Source organism: Cydia strobilella, chromosome 18 (genome assembly GCF_947568885.1).
Source record: "Cydia strobilella chromosome 18, ilCydStro3.1, whole genome shotgun sequence".
Taxonomy (NCBI): Eukaryota; Metazoa; Arthropoda; class Insecta; order Lepidoptera; family Tortricidae; genus Cydia; species Cydia strobilella.
The window spans coordinates 403523-417721 of record NC_086058.1 but is presented as its reverse complement, the minus strand read 5'-3'; the positions used below and the strand labels follow the sequence as shown (position 1 = coordinate 417721).

The window sequence follows — 14199 nt, the reverse complement described above, 5'->3', positions numbered from 1 at the left end:
ATATATATTATTTAGGCCCAGTCTAAAATCACGGAAACATCATGAATAAATTCAATCAACTGCGATTGCAAACCCACTATAGCTTCCTACTTAAATGTCAAGGGTACTTATTACAGTTATTTATTACTTATACCTAAGAATGATTGAATTCAACACTTATTCCTTTTTCCGGCCGCCAATATAACATTTCTACAATTTTTGTTATAAGGAGTAACATCGCTAACCTAACCTACCTATTTCTTATTCAATCTTCTGCCTTTTTAACACAATTACCTATCAGCTAACGTGTCATCATCATTCAATTTAAGAGCTGTGGGCTCTTGTCGGTGCAGCGTGATGGAGTTGTCTCCACCTTGGTCGATCCGAAGCCAGCCCCTTAGTATCCTGGTACGACACGGCCCCTGCATGCTCCTTTACTTGGCTCATATAACTTTTTCTTGGCCTTCCCCTACCTCTCCTTCCGTCTATTTTCCCTTCTATGATGTTCCTGATGAATTGGTCGTGTCGTATCAGGTGGCCGATCATTTTCAGCTAACGTGTAGTTTACCGTAAACTAGGGCATTTGAAACCGATACCGTGCGCGTTCGAAAAAGGAAAACGTCACATTTTCCTGCGGAACAAGTTCATTAAAGATGGCCGAGTGACCGTACTTTATTGTCTGTAATAACTGTCATTAGGCACCACAGTTTGACAATTTGTAACCCTTACTGCAACGAGATAGGGTCTACCGTGCAAGTGATTGGTCTGTTGCCTGTAGTGAGTGTATGAAGTTCTGTGAGGCGATGGATAAACGTGAGTCGTCTGTTTTTTATTAGATTTGTATTTTAAATGTCTCTCTTATATTATTGATAACATATTGATATACACATTTATATGAATTCCACAGTGAATTGGTTTTAACTGTCATACTGTGTAATTTGTTGAATAAACGAAAAAAATTAAGATCCACTTCGGGTCGTTGCGCTACAGCAGTAAGTAAGTTACCGAGGTCTACGCATAAATCGCCTGGCAAGGTGAAGTGCGGTATCATTGTTCGCGTTGGAGGTCACAAATTAGCAATGTTTTTAAGTTTTGCCTGTGCCGTCAGTGGTATACATTTCTTCGGTTGTGACAGATCACTTCAACTATAAGATGAAGCATTTAAGCTGCAACTTTTAAGGTTCCGTACCTCAAAAGGAAAAAACGGAACCCTCATAGGATCACTTTGTTGTCCGTCCGTCCGTCCGTCAAGACCCTTTATCTCGGGATCGCGTGGAGGTATCGAGTTGAAATTAAAACCATATGCTCAGGTCTACAGTCCCTTGAAGTTGTGAAACAAAAACTATCTTCTTCGTACGGCGAATACACAAAGTCAAGGATTGTCAGGTGACAATTGTAAACGTGGTGAAACAGGGTCCGGGCCATAATATGTTACATCCGCTTCAGGTAAAAACAACGAAATGCTAGACTAGTTCGTTACGCAATCAATAGTTGTATCTTCACGCGCTTCGGCGGAACCTGTTTAAACAACTGTATGCAAATTTCACGATCATAGTAAACTCGATGAGATAAAGTTACATGTGATATAGTTTTTTGTATTGTATTTTAGCCATTTATTGTGTGTCTTAAATTCTGTGTTTGTTAGATATTATGTACCTAGTATCTATAGGTAGTTTGTCAGTTAGCTATTATCGAGTTCTTATACTTAATCTAGGTACTCTCTTTATATTTAAAGCTGTCTCATAAAGCACGCTAATAGTTGTATTCATACAGATCTAAATTTTTTATAATATTTTGAGCTAGTGTGAGGACTAGCTATAGCCCAATACAATAAACCCTCAAGTGGAAGCCTGTGTTCAGTATTGGAACGTTTATAAGCAGATGATAACTTGATAAATTAAAATATCGTTCCAGATCTTCATGTCACACTTTTCATGTAAATGTAGCTAAGATCCATCAGTTAAAATCCAATGCTATTTAGTATGTGATCTAACATAATAGTGTGTTGCATACTTCAGACAACCAAACGGCGTCATCAGAAGGGATCTCACCTTGCCGATATAATTTGTCAACTAAAACACTTACGTATCCAAACCGGTCCTTGCACAGCTGCCCCAGCAGGTGCAGGAAGCCGACCGCCGTGAATCACGAGCTCCACATGAGCACTTCATCGACGAACTGCACGTTGAGCACGAAGACGTAGTGTGAGACAGATCAAGTTACACTAAAACACTCACGTATTCAAACCGGCCCCTGCACAGGTGCCCCAGCAGGTGCAGGAAGCCGACCGCCGTGAACCACGAGCTCCACATGAGCACCTCGTCCACGAACTGCACATTGAGCACGAAGACGTAGTGTGTGACAGATCAAGTTACACTAAAACACTCACGTATTCAAACCTGTCCTTGCACAGCTGCCCCAGCAGGTGCAGGAAGCCAACCGCCGTAAACCACGAGCTCCACATGAGCACCTCGTCCACGAACTGCACGTTGAGCACGCCGAACACGAAGATGAACTTGTAGAAGACGTAGTTCCAGAACTTGTCGCGGACGCGCGCCGCCTCGGCGACTCGGAGGCGCCCGAACACGAGGCGCTGGACGCCCCAGCCGAGCAGCGCGAGCAGGCAGTATGACATGTTAATTACGGTCTGAAACAAATGACAGTCAAAGTTAGAACCACATCGCACAGTCAACATAGGTAGGTAGAGTCAAGAGGGTAAGGTGTTCAAAATGATGAACAGTATCTCATAATAATACCATCTTACACGGTTAGCTACTTCGGCTGCAAATGTATGAAATGGCCAGAATGGCAGACTGTATAGAGACCTAGGCTGTGATATAGATTTACTAACTAGTGAGAGCCAAATACAGTTTTCAATTTCTCGAAGGGTGAACCCCTCCCAAGCTACACATTGATGAAGGTGCAGGGGTGAGATTGTTTTACTGATAACAACTTAAACAACCATTGACGGGGAAACATGTAGACATGGAAAAGTATCAATAAAACGTAGGCATGTAAAGGTCACAGGTAATTGTTATGATTCAGACTATAGTAAAACCTATAATTCCCACGTTTGATGGTGTGATTTCTTATTCTTGTCTTGTCACTATCACTCATCAAGTTGAATAAGAAAACGAGGCAAGAATGCAAGGCAAACAAATTGGACAACTAAAGGGCAGAAATAAAATTATTTTATTGTGTGTTGTGTTTGTGTTGTGTGTTGTGCTAGGAAAACTAAAAATAAAAAACCCAGTTTGATCCGGTCTCAGGCACTATAGCTTGGTTGGTCACTTTAACTTTAGGAACATGATAATTATTTCAGTTTTAAACAAAGTTTAAACGAATAAGGGCGAGTTGCACCAAACCGTCTGTCAACGGTTCAGCGTTCGGTAAATTTTATTGTATGCAAAGTTTCTTATAGCACAGATTATAGAATCTCATAGTAAACTGATGAGTGACGTTGATCAGTCTGTCAAGTGTGTGTGGTGCACATGATTGGCACGAGAGTATCTCGCCGCGACATAGACTACCTGTCCCTCTTTAATTCATACAGTTAGTAAAATACGGGTAGTTTATCTCGCGGCGAGATACTGTCGCGCCAATCATGTGCTCGGCCTACTGGCCCTAAGTAATGTGAAAGGGCTCTCGACTCTCAAACGAGCCCACGATGAGTTAATTCACAATTGAAAAGTGAGAGTTATTACGAAAGAGTATATAATTTGGTTATTACGTTGGCTCTATCACCGCATAAGCATGATGTTTATTTATTTGACTTGCAACTATGTATTAGGTAATATTACTTATTCTGTGTCTATAAAGTTCCTATATTATGTGTCTGTCTGTGTCTACTGCTAAAAGTAAAGCTCACGGCGAAAGCACGATCGCACAACTGAACACGGCTCGGAGCTGGAGCTTTATGATGACAATCATGCACTTACACGTTTATTAGTATGTAGGAACACTAAGGTACAGTCCATGACCTTCGGATTTTAGAAAGATACAACGGGTATCGGCGGTAACACGCGAAGGTGATACTGCTGTTCTGCTTTCTTATTAACTCAAGTCAAGTTAAGGATACCTATTGTCTCAATGTAAAATAAGCTTTAATTTAATGACGTTATGCTTAATATTCGGTTGATGACTATATTGCGATTTGACTTTTTGTCATAATCGAAATAAAATAGAACCAGAATTTGAAATTCGTCCGGAGGTAATTTGAAAACAGAACGTCACACCGTCATTTACTACTTCTGGCGGAAATTATATAGAGCTGTTAATACCAGTCACATATTTCAATTCATATGGTAAAAGGGATGTAAAACATTTTTGTGAAAATATCATATTTTTAATATTTGTGATAGCAGATAACCAATGTTTACCTGTAAAGATACATTCAGTTCTCTACTAATAAGTGAAAAATCCATGTAAATATTGATTTATCTCTAACTGTATAAAATGTGATAATAATATGAGTCGTCTACATTGCTCTTCAGTGTATTACCGTTATGAGGCCAAAGTACAATTTAAATAGCTCCTCAATCTTAAGTGACAGTCTGTAAAAGTGTCTGTCCTGACTGACCTGACTGGCCAGTAACAAAGTGTGGCACTGGCAGCGCCTCTATGTAACATGTTTTTTGACGTTTATGGTACAGGAATAGAATAAGCATCTGAAATGTGGTGTTTAAGTCGAATGTGAGTGAAAGGAGAGTTATTCTGAACACTATTGAAAATAGACGCGGAAAAATTGGACACTTAATACGAAACGACCATTTCTTTAAAACTATCCTGGAGCGGCGGATAGGTATAAAAAAACCGGCAAAGTGCGAGTCGGACTCGCGCACCGAGGGTTCCGTGCTTTTTAGTATTTGTTGTTATAGTGGCAACAGAAATACATCATCTGTGAAAATTTCAACTGTCTAGCTATTACGGTTCATGAGATACAGCCTGGTGACAGACAGACAGACGAACAGACGGACAGCGAAGTCTTAGTAATAGGGTCCCGTTTTTACCCTTTGGGTACGGAACCCTAAAAACGAGCAAGAGAGTAGAAAAAAACCCAGACGCACTTATTTAGATCAAGTGAAAGAAAAAGTAGGGGTCGTTTCGTAACAAAAAGACAAACTGACGCTAATAACAATAAATGATTTGTATTTGTAAGATAGGAACCGCTGGAAGATACTCTACCGACACGACAATAACTCTAAAGCGGCCCACTGACTATTAGTCCGCCGGACGATATCGGCCTGTCAGTTAGAACAAAAAATTGACAGTTCCGTAACAACTGTCAGACCGATATCGTCCGGCGGACTAATAGTCATAAGCATAAATTTTAGGTCTGTGAGTCTGAGGGCCCCTTTGAGTTTAGGATGATGATGACATGTAAGGTAGCGCTCCCACACTCTGTCGCTTGCGTATTAGCAATGCAATTAGTTAAGGGGCCCACTGACTCAGTTTTTCGGACGATATCGGCCTGTCAGTTGTTCAAAACTGTCAAATTTTTGTTCTAACTGACAGGCCGATATCGTCCGGCAGACTGGTAGTCAGTGGGCCCCTTTAGACGGATTATTACTGTTACGTATCCGTATTACGTATAATAATGATAGAAAGATACAAGTTATAAAGAAAACTATTAGAGTAGCTAGTGTTTATCCTTCATGTTTTCTGTACCATAATTTAAAACTAATACGGGACTTAATCGCGTACTAACTTACGTTTATTTGTGGCCTGACGTTTCGAACGTGACACGTGACGTTACGTTCGAAACGTCAGGCCACAAATAAACGTAAGTTTGTACGCGATTAAGTCCCGTATTAGTTTTAAATTATGAGTGAAAATCGTGTTAGTTTAAATCAGTATATTTAATTTTCTGTACCAGTTTTAATTGTCAACTTCGTTTCAAGTCATACTTATAAGAATAAGAATAATTTATTGATAAATCCTTATTGCTAATGGTTACATTATGCGTGCACTTTTATTTATAGTAATAAAAACTTAAAATACATTGTATGTAAACATTGCAGTATGCTCTGCCAATATATTTCGACAAAGACGATAGTGTGGTGGTGTATTATTAGATGGGAAACAGATCAACATATCTAAACATATCTTGATATTGACACCTTCTTCCTTCCTAACAAACTGTAGAATGAACTGTCGCCCGCGGTACTCCCATCTTAAAGGCCGGCAACGCACTTGCAACCTCTCTGGTGTTATAGGTGTCCATGGGCGACGGTAATCACTTACCATCAGGCGATTCCTCTGCTTGTTTGCCTTCTATATCATAAAAAAAGTTCGACTTCACATATTACATAGGGACCGTGCGCGTTGGAGGGTCTGCCATCTTGTGGCCTGAATCGGAACCATAAACATGTACATTGGCACTTCACGCCAAAGCACCGCCAAAGCAAGTGCTGCCATCTTGTGGGCTACTTTGGAAGCATAAACTACACATTTACGCCTCGCGCCAAAAATCTGACGTCAAAAATGAAGATTTATAAAAATACGATAAAATGTATTTAAGTATGGATAAATGATTTTTTTTATTTGCATTAATTATTTTTATTATTTTGACCCATGTTCTTTCACTGATATGCGTTAAAATTGTTAAATAACAAACAAAACCGTCAACGCCCTCTATACGAAAATAGGCCAAAGGGCCAAAGGTAGTAGCGCCATCTGATCGAGAATCAAATTTTCGTGATTTTCGAGGCACGTTTTTTCCTTAGACTGTATCCATCTATTACGGAGTTATATCTATCTTTGACCTAGGTAAAAGAAATCCGTTGGGTGTCATATGTAATGTCTACTATTTTCATGCAACACACCAACTTTATCTAAAAACTACGCAGTATTAACAATATTACGTGTCCTAGCTTCTATTCTTATCGTTGTTGTGTGCCAATTTATAGTTGACGATAAATACGCATGATCGCTTGTTTTGTAATTTTCATGAAAAAGCACAATATTCAGGCTCGTGTGTGATTCGAACTAGCAACCAGTGCCTGATAAAACCAGCGCGGGGCCTGTAGCATATTCTATCGGGCCCATGGATTGTTTTAATTTTCACTAGACTTATATTGATCGGAATATAGACCGTGATTACCGTTTGTGTTGTTTGCTATCTTCATTGCAGTCACCCGTGAACATGATGCATCTAACTGCGTCGAAATATCGGGAGCTCATAAATAATACAAAAGGTAATCACGGTCTATATCCCGGTCAATATAAGTCTAGTGAAACTAACCGTGTTTTTTTTATTTTATTATAAACTGATCGGCGATTGGCCCTAGTCACACCTGCGGGCTTAGCATGGTAGCGTGACAAGGCCGTGATAGGGCGAAATCGTGATAGTTATCCACATCTGACAGCGGTAGATGACAGAATGACAGCGGTAGATGGTAGCGTGACGGCCGTGATAACGCGAAATCGTGATAGTTATCCATATCTGACAGCGGTAGATGACAGAATGACAGCGGTAGATGACAGAATGACAGCGGTAGATGACAGAAGCTTGACAGACGACAATTTGCATAACATAGTCGTTGGATAATTTGACACATTGTCCCATTTTGACAGTTCAACTTCGTTAATGCTATCCAAGTGCTTCTTAGGTGACGATAAGTCTTGTCGTGGGTGCAAAAAGCTTGAGAAAAAACCTATTTTAAGGTGTAAATTACCAGTACGTACTCGTTTTTCAATAATTTTATTGAGTTACTAGTTAAAACGTTCCGCTGCATATATATAATATTGTCAATATTTAGGGATGGCGAGATTTTTTTTCTTCCGGTTCGCGGCTGCTGCGGAGGAAAAAGAAAGAAGAAGAATTCAGCGCCGAACTCTAAGGGATGCTGCAAACCCCTTTGATATGCCGGACAAAGAGTTCCGGCAAATATACAGAGTTCAAAAGGAGTTAGTATTATATTTATGTGGGGAACTAAACGCCGACCTCCAGCCTCGCAAGGGTGATGGATTGCCAACTCACCTTAAGGTAAAGCTATAACATTGCAGTGTTCCTCATATAGGTAGTAAATAGGTATTCTATGTAAAACAGACTTCTCACACAACTGCCAACTATAACATTTAGGACCATGCTACTAAATTCTACTAGGTATCTAATATTAAAAATCCAAAAGTTTGTATGTTAAGATATCGCACAATCACACAAAATCAGCTGATACAAATTTGGGTGAAATTGTTGTTTATAACAGAGGTTAGGTACATAATCTACTTTTTACCCTAAACTTTATTTCTTAAAGGGGGAAATGTACTTAAAAAATTAAGCAATTTACATCTACCTAAGTATTTGTTTTAGGTTCTAACAGCATTACATCTTCTGGCTGATGGAAGTTACCAACGTGGGACTGGTCAGGACCATGGTTTATCCATTGGTCAGACAACTGTAAGCCGGTATCTTGATCAATTTGTAGATGCTGTGAACAGAAGGTATGTTGTATGTTGAGTACTGAACTACTAGACATAAAAAACTGTGATGGTCCACAAGTGCTATCTTGGTAGTTTTTACTTCTTTGTAGTGTGGCTGTATTGCGCAATGAGATAGGTATTGTGTGATAGTTATGTTCATGTTCAAGTAGTTACATAATGTTGTTCTAAAATGTGCTACTTTTTACAGACTTAAAGACCAATGGATAATTTTTCCTGGAAATGAACAGTCCCGTCGGTCAGTTGCCACAGGATTTGAGGATGCATATGGTCTGCCAAATATCTTGGGTGCAGTAGACTGCACCCAAGTGAAAATATTTCCGCCACCTCTGCCACATGGAGTGCAATACCTAAATCGTAAAGGCGTTCATGCCCTTAATGTACAGCTGGTAAGTACAGTTACAAATTACAATATTAATCAGAAACCTCATCACGGGCAACAATATATGTTTATGTATATAAAAGAGAATTTAGTATAAAGGCGGATTGTCAAAGTAAATTTTTGTAGCCAAAGCAAATTTACTGCCATCTTTCGACACATGATTAAAACTTTTAGAACGCTATTTGGCTTAGATCCTTGTTCTTTCACTGATATGTGTTAAAGTTGTTAAATGTCAAAAAGTGGCGCCACCTACAAGAGCATAGGCCAAAGGTATGGCGACATCGCTCGAAAAAACAATACGCCTATATTTTAAATTCTTTTTGTGTAAGTATATTATAATTAAATAAGTTTTTGGAAAAATTTCATTTTTGGTACAAGCTTTTATCACTGTACTTTCCTTTCCACATGCAACTAATACTTATCGAGACAATTCTAAAAACCCCAAACACAATTAGGTTGCGTTATTTTATCACAGAGTTCCTATGACCACAGTCTGTCTCCATCATCAGATCAGCTCGATGGTACCATAATATTGTATCGTCACACACATGTGTATGCAAATTTTCAGCTTCATCGGAAACCAGGAAGTGGGTCAAATTTAACTTGCAAGATTTGACCCTTACAAACATAGTTACACATTACATACATACTTACTTACATAGGTACATTGCTAAAGGCTTGTAAAAAAGAAATGTACCTAAACACTATAGAACAATCTTACACAAATCGACCAAGATCATGATGTAATCTAGGTTGATCATAATAATTCATTAAAATAATAAATATCTATAGTTGGTCAAATCAAATTGTCAATAAATAAGAACAAAAAAACTATACTCATCCTTTTCTTTTTACTAGTGTAAGACAACGATAGTATGATTTTCTCTGTCTATGTTTGAAATGAGACAGCCTTTTGATAAACTATATGTGTGTCACTATGTACTACTTGGGTGTCACAAATTCTCAATTAAGAAATAAAATAAAAACCGGCCAAGTGCGAGTCGGACTCGCGCACCGAGGGTTCCGTACTTTTTAGTATTTGTTGTTATAGCGGCAACAGAAATACATCATCTGTGAAATCTAGCTATCGCGGTTCATAAGAACAGCCTGGTGACAGACAGACAGACAGACAACGGAGTCTTAGTAATAGGGTCCCGTTTTTACCCTTTGGGTACGGAACCCTAAAAATCATACCTCATATTTTTCAGATTGCAGATGTCAACTGCAAAATCTTGGCAGTGAACGCGAGGTTTCCTGGCCGTGTGCATGACTCGTTCATATTTAACAATTCGTCCATTAAGGATGAATTAAGAAGATTGTACAACGGTCACATTGGGGAATATTTCCTTCTAGGTAAGCAGAAAGTTATGTGTGTATCTATACTTAGATCATGACTTGGTTAATATACTTACCTATTATAAACTTCATAAAGCATTAGGAAGAGGGATGTTTCGTAAATTATTCACATGCTTAAGAGGAAAGGGGACGGTCGTTTCTCCATACAATCGTAGCCCCCATTTTCCTCTCTGGATATCGACATAATGGAAAATATTGTTACTGAATTGGATTGGATATTACATTAACCATAGCTATGCCCCTACGTTTGATTTTATAATTTTTTTGATTATGGTAAAAATTAGAAGCGAAAAACAGATTTTATAATCTGTTCTAAAGGAGGGTGCTGAGCTTAGTCATAACAACACAAATAGTCACAAAAAAGGCAGGCACATAACGGGTTGGAATAGATATGTACGCGATGCTCACCGCGAGGCTCGGTTTTGGTACTTATGGTGGATATCGTACGGTAAACCAGCTTATGGGTATGTTTATGATAAGATGCACGAGTCGAGAAAGGTATTTAAATCAAGGCTTAAATTCTGCCAAGAGCAAGAACACGATATTAAAATGGACATCTTAGCTAAAAATCATGCTAATAGGGATTTAGGGATTAATAGGGATTAGGAATTAGATAATAGGGATTAAATTCAATATTAAGTCGAGTCTTCCGGTGAGCGTGGCTGGCATACACGAGTTGGCCGGTATTGCTAACGCTTTTAAAGACCATTTTACTGTTACCTCACCGCTACCCCAGTCAACGGAGACGCTCGAGACGGAGGACCAAGTGGTGACTCCCAGTATAAGATTCTCAGCGAAACAAGTGACCGCTAAGATTAAAAACATGGTTAAGGGGAAATCTCCAGGCCATGATGGCCTCAGTGTCGAGCATCTCAGGTACGCTGGAAGTCACCTGCCTAGAATTCTATCTCTTTTCTTTAATATGTGTATTGGCCACAGTTACTTGCCGGAGGATTTAATGCATACTGTTGTAGTTCCTATTGTAAAGAATAGAACGGGAGACGCTTCTGACATATCCAATTACAGGCCCATATCGCTTGCCACGATTGTGGTTAAGGTGCTGGTTGGTTTGCTTGACGACGTGCTGGGAAAACACTTGAACATTCATGACGCTCAGTTTGGCTTTAGGCCGGGCTTATCTACTGAAAGCGCAGTGTTATGTCTCAAGCAGACTGTCCAGTACTACACCACTCGCAAGACGCCAGTCTTCGCCTGCTTCTTGGATCTGTCAAAGGCTTTTGACATGGTGGCATATGACAAGCTATGGCATAAGTTAAGAGACCATACCAGCGTACCTCGGGAGGTCACGGCTTTATTTAAGTATTGGTACGGCCACCAGTCGAATACTGTAAAATGGGCCGGCGTGCACTCTGAAGTGTATAGGATGAACTGCGGGGTGAGGCAAGGGGGGTTGAGCTCACCTAAGCTGTTCAATCTATACATGAACGAGTTAATCGAGGAGCTCAGCAGTACCTATGTCGGATGTCACGTGGATGGGGTGTGTGTTAATAACCTCAGCTACGCGGATGATATGGTGCTGTTGAGCCCCTCGGTTGGTGCACTACAGCAATTGGTGAAGATATGTGAATCATATGCAGTTGCCCATGGGCTAAGGTACAATACTTCGAAAAGCGAGGTAATGCAATTTAAAGCTGGGTCAAAATCATACAAAATGACACCTGTTGCCCTTTGTGGTACCGCTTTAAAAGTTGTACAGAAGTTCAAGTACCTTGGCCACTGGGTAACAGAAAACATGTCAGATAATGATGATATAGAGAGGGAGCGTAGGGCGTTGTGTGTTCGTAGTAACATGCTGGCCCGCAGATTTGCTCGTTGTAGTAATGAAGTGAAGCTAACGCTTTTTAAAGCATACTGTCAAACATTCTACACCTGCAATCTGTGGGTCAGTTTTACGCAGCGGGCATACAACGCCCTGCGCGTGCAATACAATAACGCGTTTAGAGTGCTGTTTGGGCTGCCGCGTTACTGCAGCGCGTCAACTATGTTTGCCGAGGCGCACACTGATAGTTTCGACGCAATAGTTAGAAAACGGTGTGCGTCATTAATCAACCGTCTTCGCCACAGCCCAAACTGTATTCTAAACGTGCTGGCGCAGCGCTGGGACTCGCCTTTGTGCGCGCGCTGGGTGCGGCTGCACGCGCCGCCGCAGGCCGCACCACGCCGTTTTTAATTTAAGTAGCTTATATGTTTGTTTTTATTTTATTTTATTTTTATCACTAACATAGATTTATAAGTTTTGCTGTGCCTTGTACTAACAATAATATGGATTTTTTTATTCGAAATAAAAATATTGAATTGAATTGAATAATAAAAATTAAATGCTCCTAACTCTTAGGGGCATGACTCTGCAGCGGCGCCACCATAATGAATATCAATGGGTTATATGGTGAAATGATGTACCTAAAAGGTACACCATGTACAGTCGCCATCAGATATATCGGAGCGGCCGAGGTGCTCAAAAATATCTGAACACGCACTCTAACGCCTTGACAATAGAAGCGTGTTCAGATATTTTTGAGCACCTCGGCCGCTCCGATATATCTGATGGTGACTGTACCTAGAATGTTCATGGCTGTACCTGTGATATGGAACAAAATAATGGGCATTTAGTACTCATAGTTAGAAATGATATTAGCTATTTTTTTCTTATGTAAATTTATGTACTAATGCTGTTTATTACGTACCTATTGAAAAACATAATGTTTTTTTATTAATTTGTGATTTTATTTACTTTATTTAGTTCCTAACCTTACCGCGGGAGCGCGGGAAGAATTTCTATCTCCCTCTCGCTCATACCGTTTAGTTAGGTTAGGAACTAAAGAAAGTAAATAAAATCACAAATTAATGAAAAACATTTTTTTTCAATAGGTACGTAATAAACAGCATTAGTACATAAATTTACATAAGAAAAAAAAATAGCTAATATCATTTCTAACTATGAGTACTAAGTGGCGCCGCTGGAGAGTATGCTCCCGATCATATTCCGAGAGGAAAATGAGGACTACGTTTCTCCACTTTCGTCTTAACTATTGTGTAACCAAATCATTTTAATTTCAGGTGACTCGGGGTATGCTCTCGAACCATGGCTCATGACGCCAGTGCTGAACCCTGCCCCGGGAAGCCCAGAAGCAAGGTACACGGCCTGGCACTGTCGTGTGCGCAACACAATTGAGCGTACCAATGGGTACCTCAAAAACGTATTCCGGTGCCTGGGCCACGACCGCGTCTTACACTACAGCCCGGCGAAGGCATCGTCGATGATAAATGCATGTTGCGTATTATACAACATAATGCAACATTATAGGTAAGTGTGCTTAACATTGCAGATTGTTTTAATAATCTTTCCCTATATAAGCGTGTTGTTAAAATAATTAAATGAAGATAAGGGCAAATAGAATCCCATCAAAAACATTCTTTATATAGGTATGAATAAAATGTAAATGATGAGCGCTATGCAATTGAAATTTTTTATGCTTAAAAAATAAGTCTACTATTGACATCATATCCCGGAAATTTTGTTTATATGGTAATCCAGACCCAAGTTATGAGGGTTCAAAAAAACGACGAAGCGCTTCGTGAGAAAGGTACGAGTAGGTAGTGCCCTTGCGCTTCGCTTTGCTCGCCTTGGCGAGATTATGGAATAAATTTTATTGTTCGGTGATTGATGAAGAAAGTTCCACTTTTTTAGTCTTAGTCATGAATGATTAACATCTTCAGATTTCTTCTTTAAATGCTAATATACTTAGGTACCGATTTTCTCCCTTTTCTTGCAGAAATCTTCCGGAGGGAATCGTAAGAGAAATTGAAGAAGGGGCTCCTCAAGAACTTCCTCATCGTCATGCGCAAAACGGGCTCTTATTAAGAGTGGCGCAGGAAAAGCGTGCGCGGCTAATAAATACATATTTTGCTTATTACTATGTTTTATTATGATACAAATACCTACATAGTATGTCTTGCTATACCCAAGCAGAGACTAGTAAATATTATAGTTTCGAACGGCAAATTTGAGTGCCCTTTGGACA

General features: G+C 39.7%; 3 protein-coding genes across 4 annotated transcripts in view; 2 read left to right on the top strand and 1 right to left on the bottom strand.

Annotated features, from left to right (window-relative positions):
- The window catches only part of LOC134749465 (protein VAC14 homolog), a 429047-nt gene that overhangs the window by 365987 nt on the left and 48861 nt on the right, over positions 1-14199 (top strand). The gene's annotated exons all lie outside the window — the stretch shown is intronic.
- The window catches only part of LOC134749642 (E3 ubiquitin-protein ligase AMFR-like), a 53805-nt gene that overhangs the window by 10688 nt on the left and 28918 nt on the right, over positions 1-14199 (bottom strand). The window contains exon 2 of the mRNA XM_063684658.1: positions 2369-2626. Within this exon, the coding sequence (XP_063540728.1) occupies positions 2369-2626 (258 nt within the window). The remainder of the gene's footprint in view (positions 1-2368; positions 2627-14199) is intronic.
- LOC134749194 (putative nuclease HARBI1) lies at positions 7744-14127 on the top strand. Of its 2 annotated transcripts, none has more exons than XM_063684060.1 (6): positions 7744-7966; positions 8291-8421; positions 8609-8807; positions 10009-10153; positions 13235-13310; positions 13951-14127. In XM_063684060.1, exons 1-6 carry the CDS (start codon positions 7844-7846, stop codon positions 14105-14107), a joined length of 831 nt encoding a protein of 276 aa, XP_063540130.1. In that variant the 5' UTR covers positions 7744-7843; the 3' UTR covers positions 14108-14127. The 2 variants fall into 2 exon arrangements, with proteins under 2 accessions (XP_063540130.1, XP_063540129.1); XM_063684059.1 differs by having other exon boundaries at positions 13235-13481.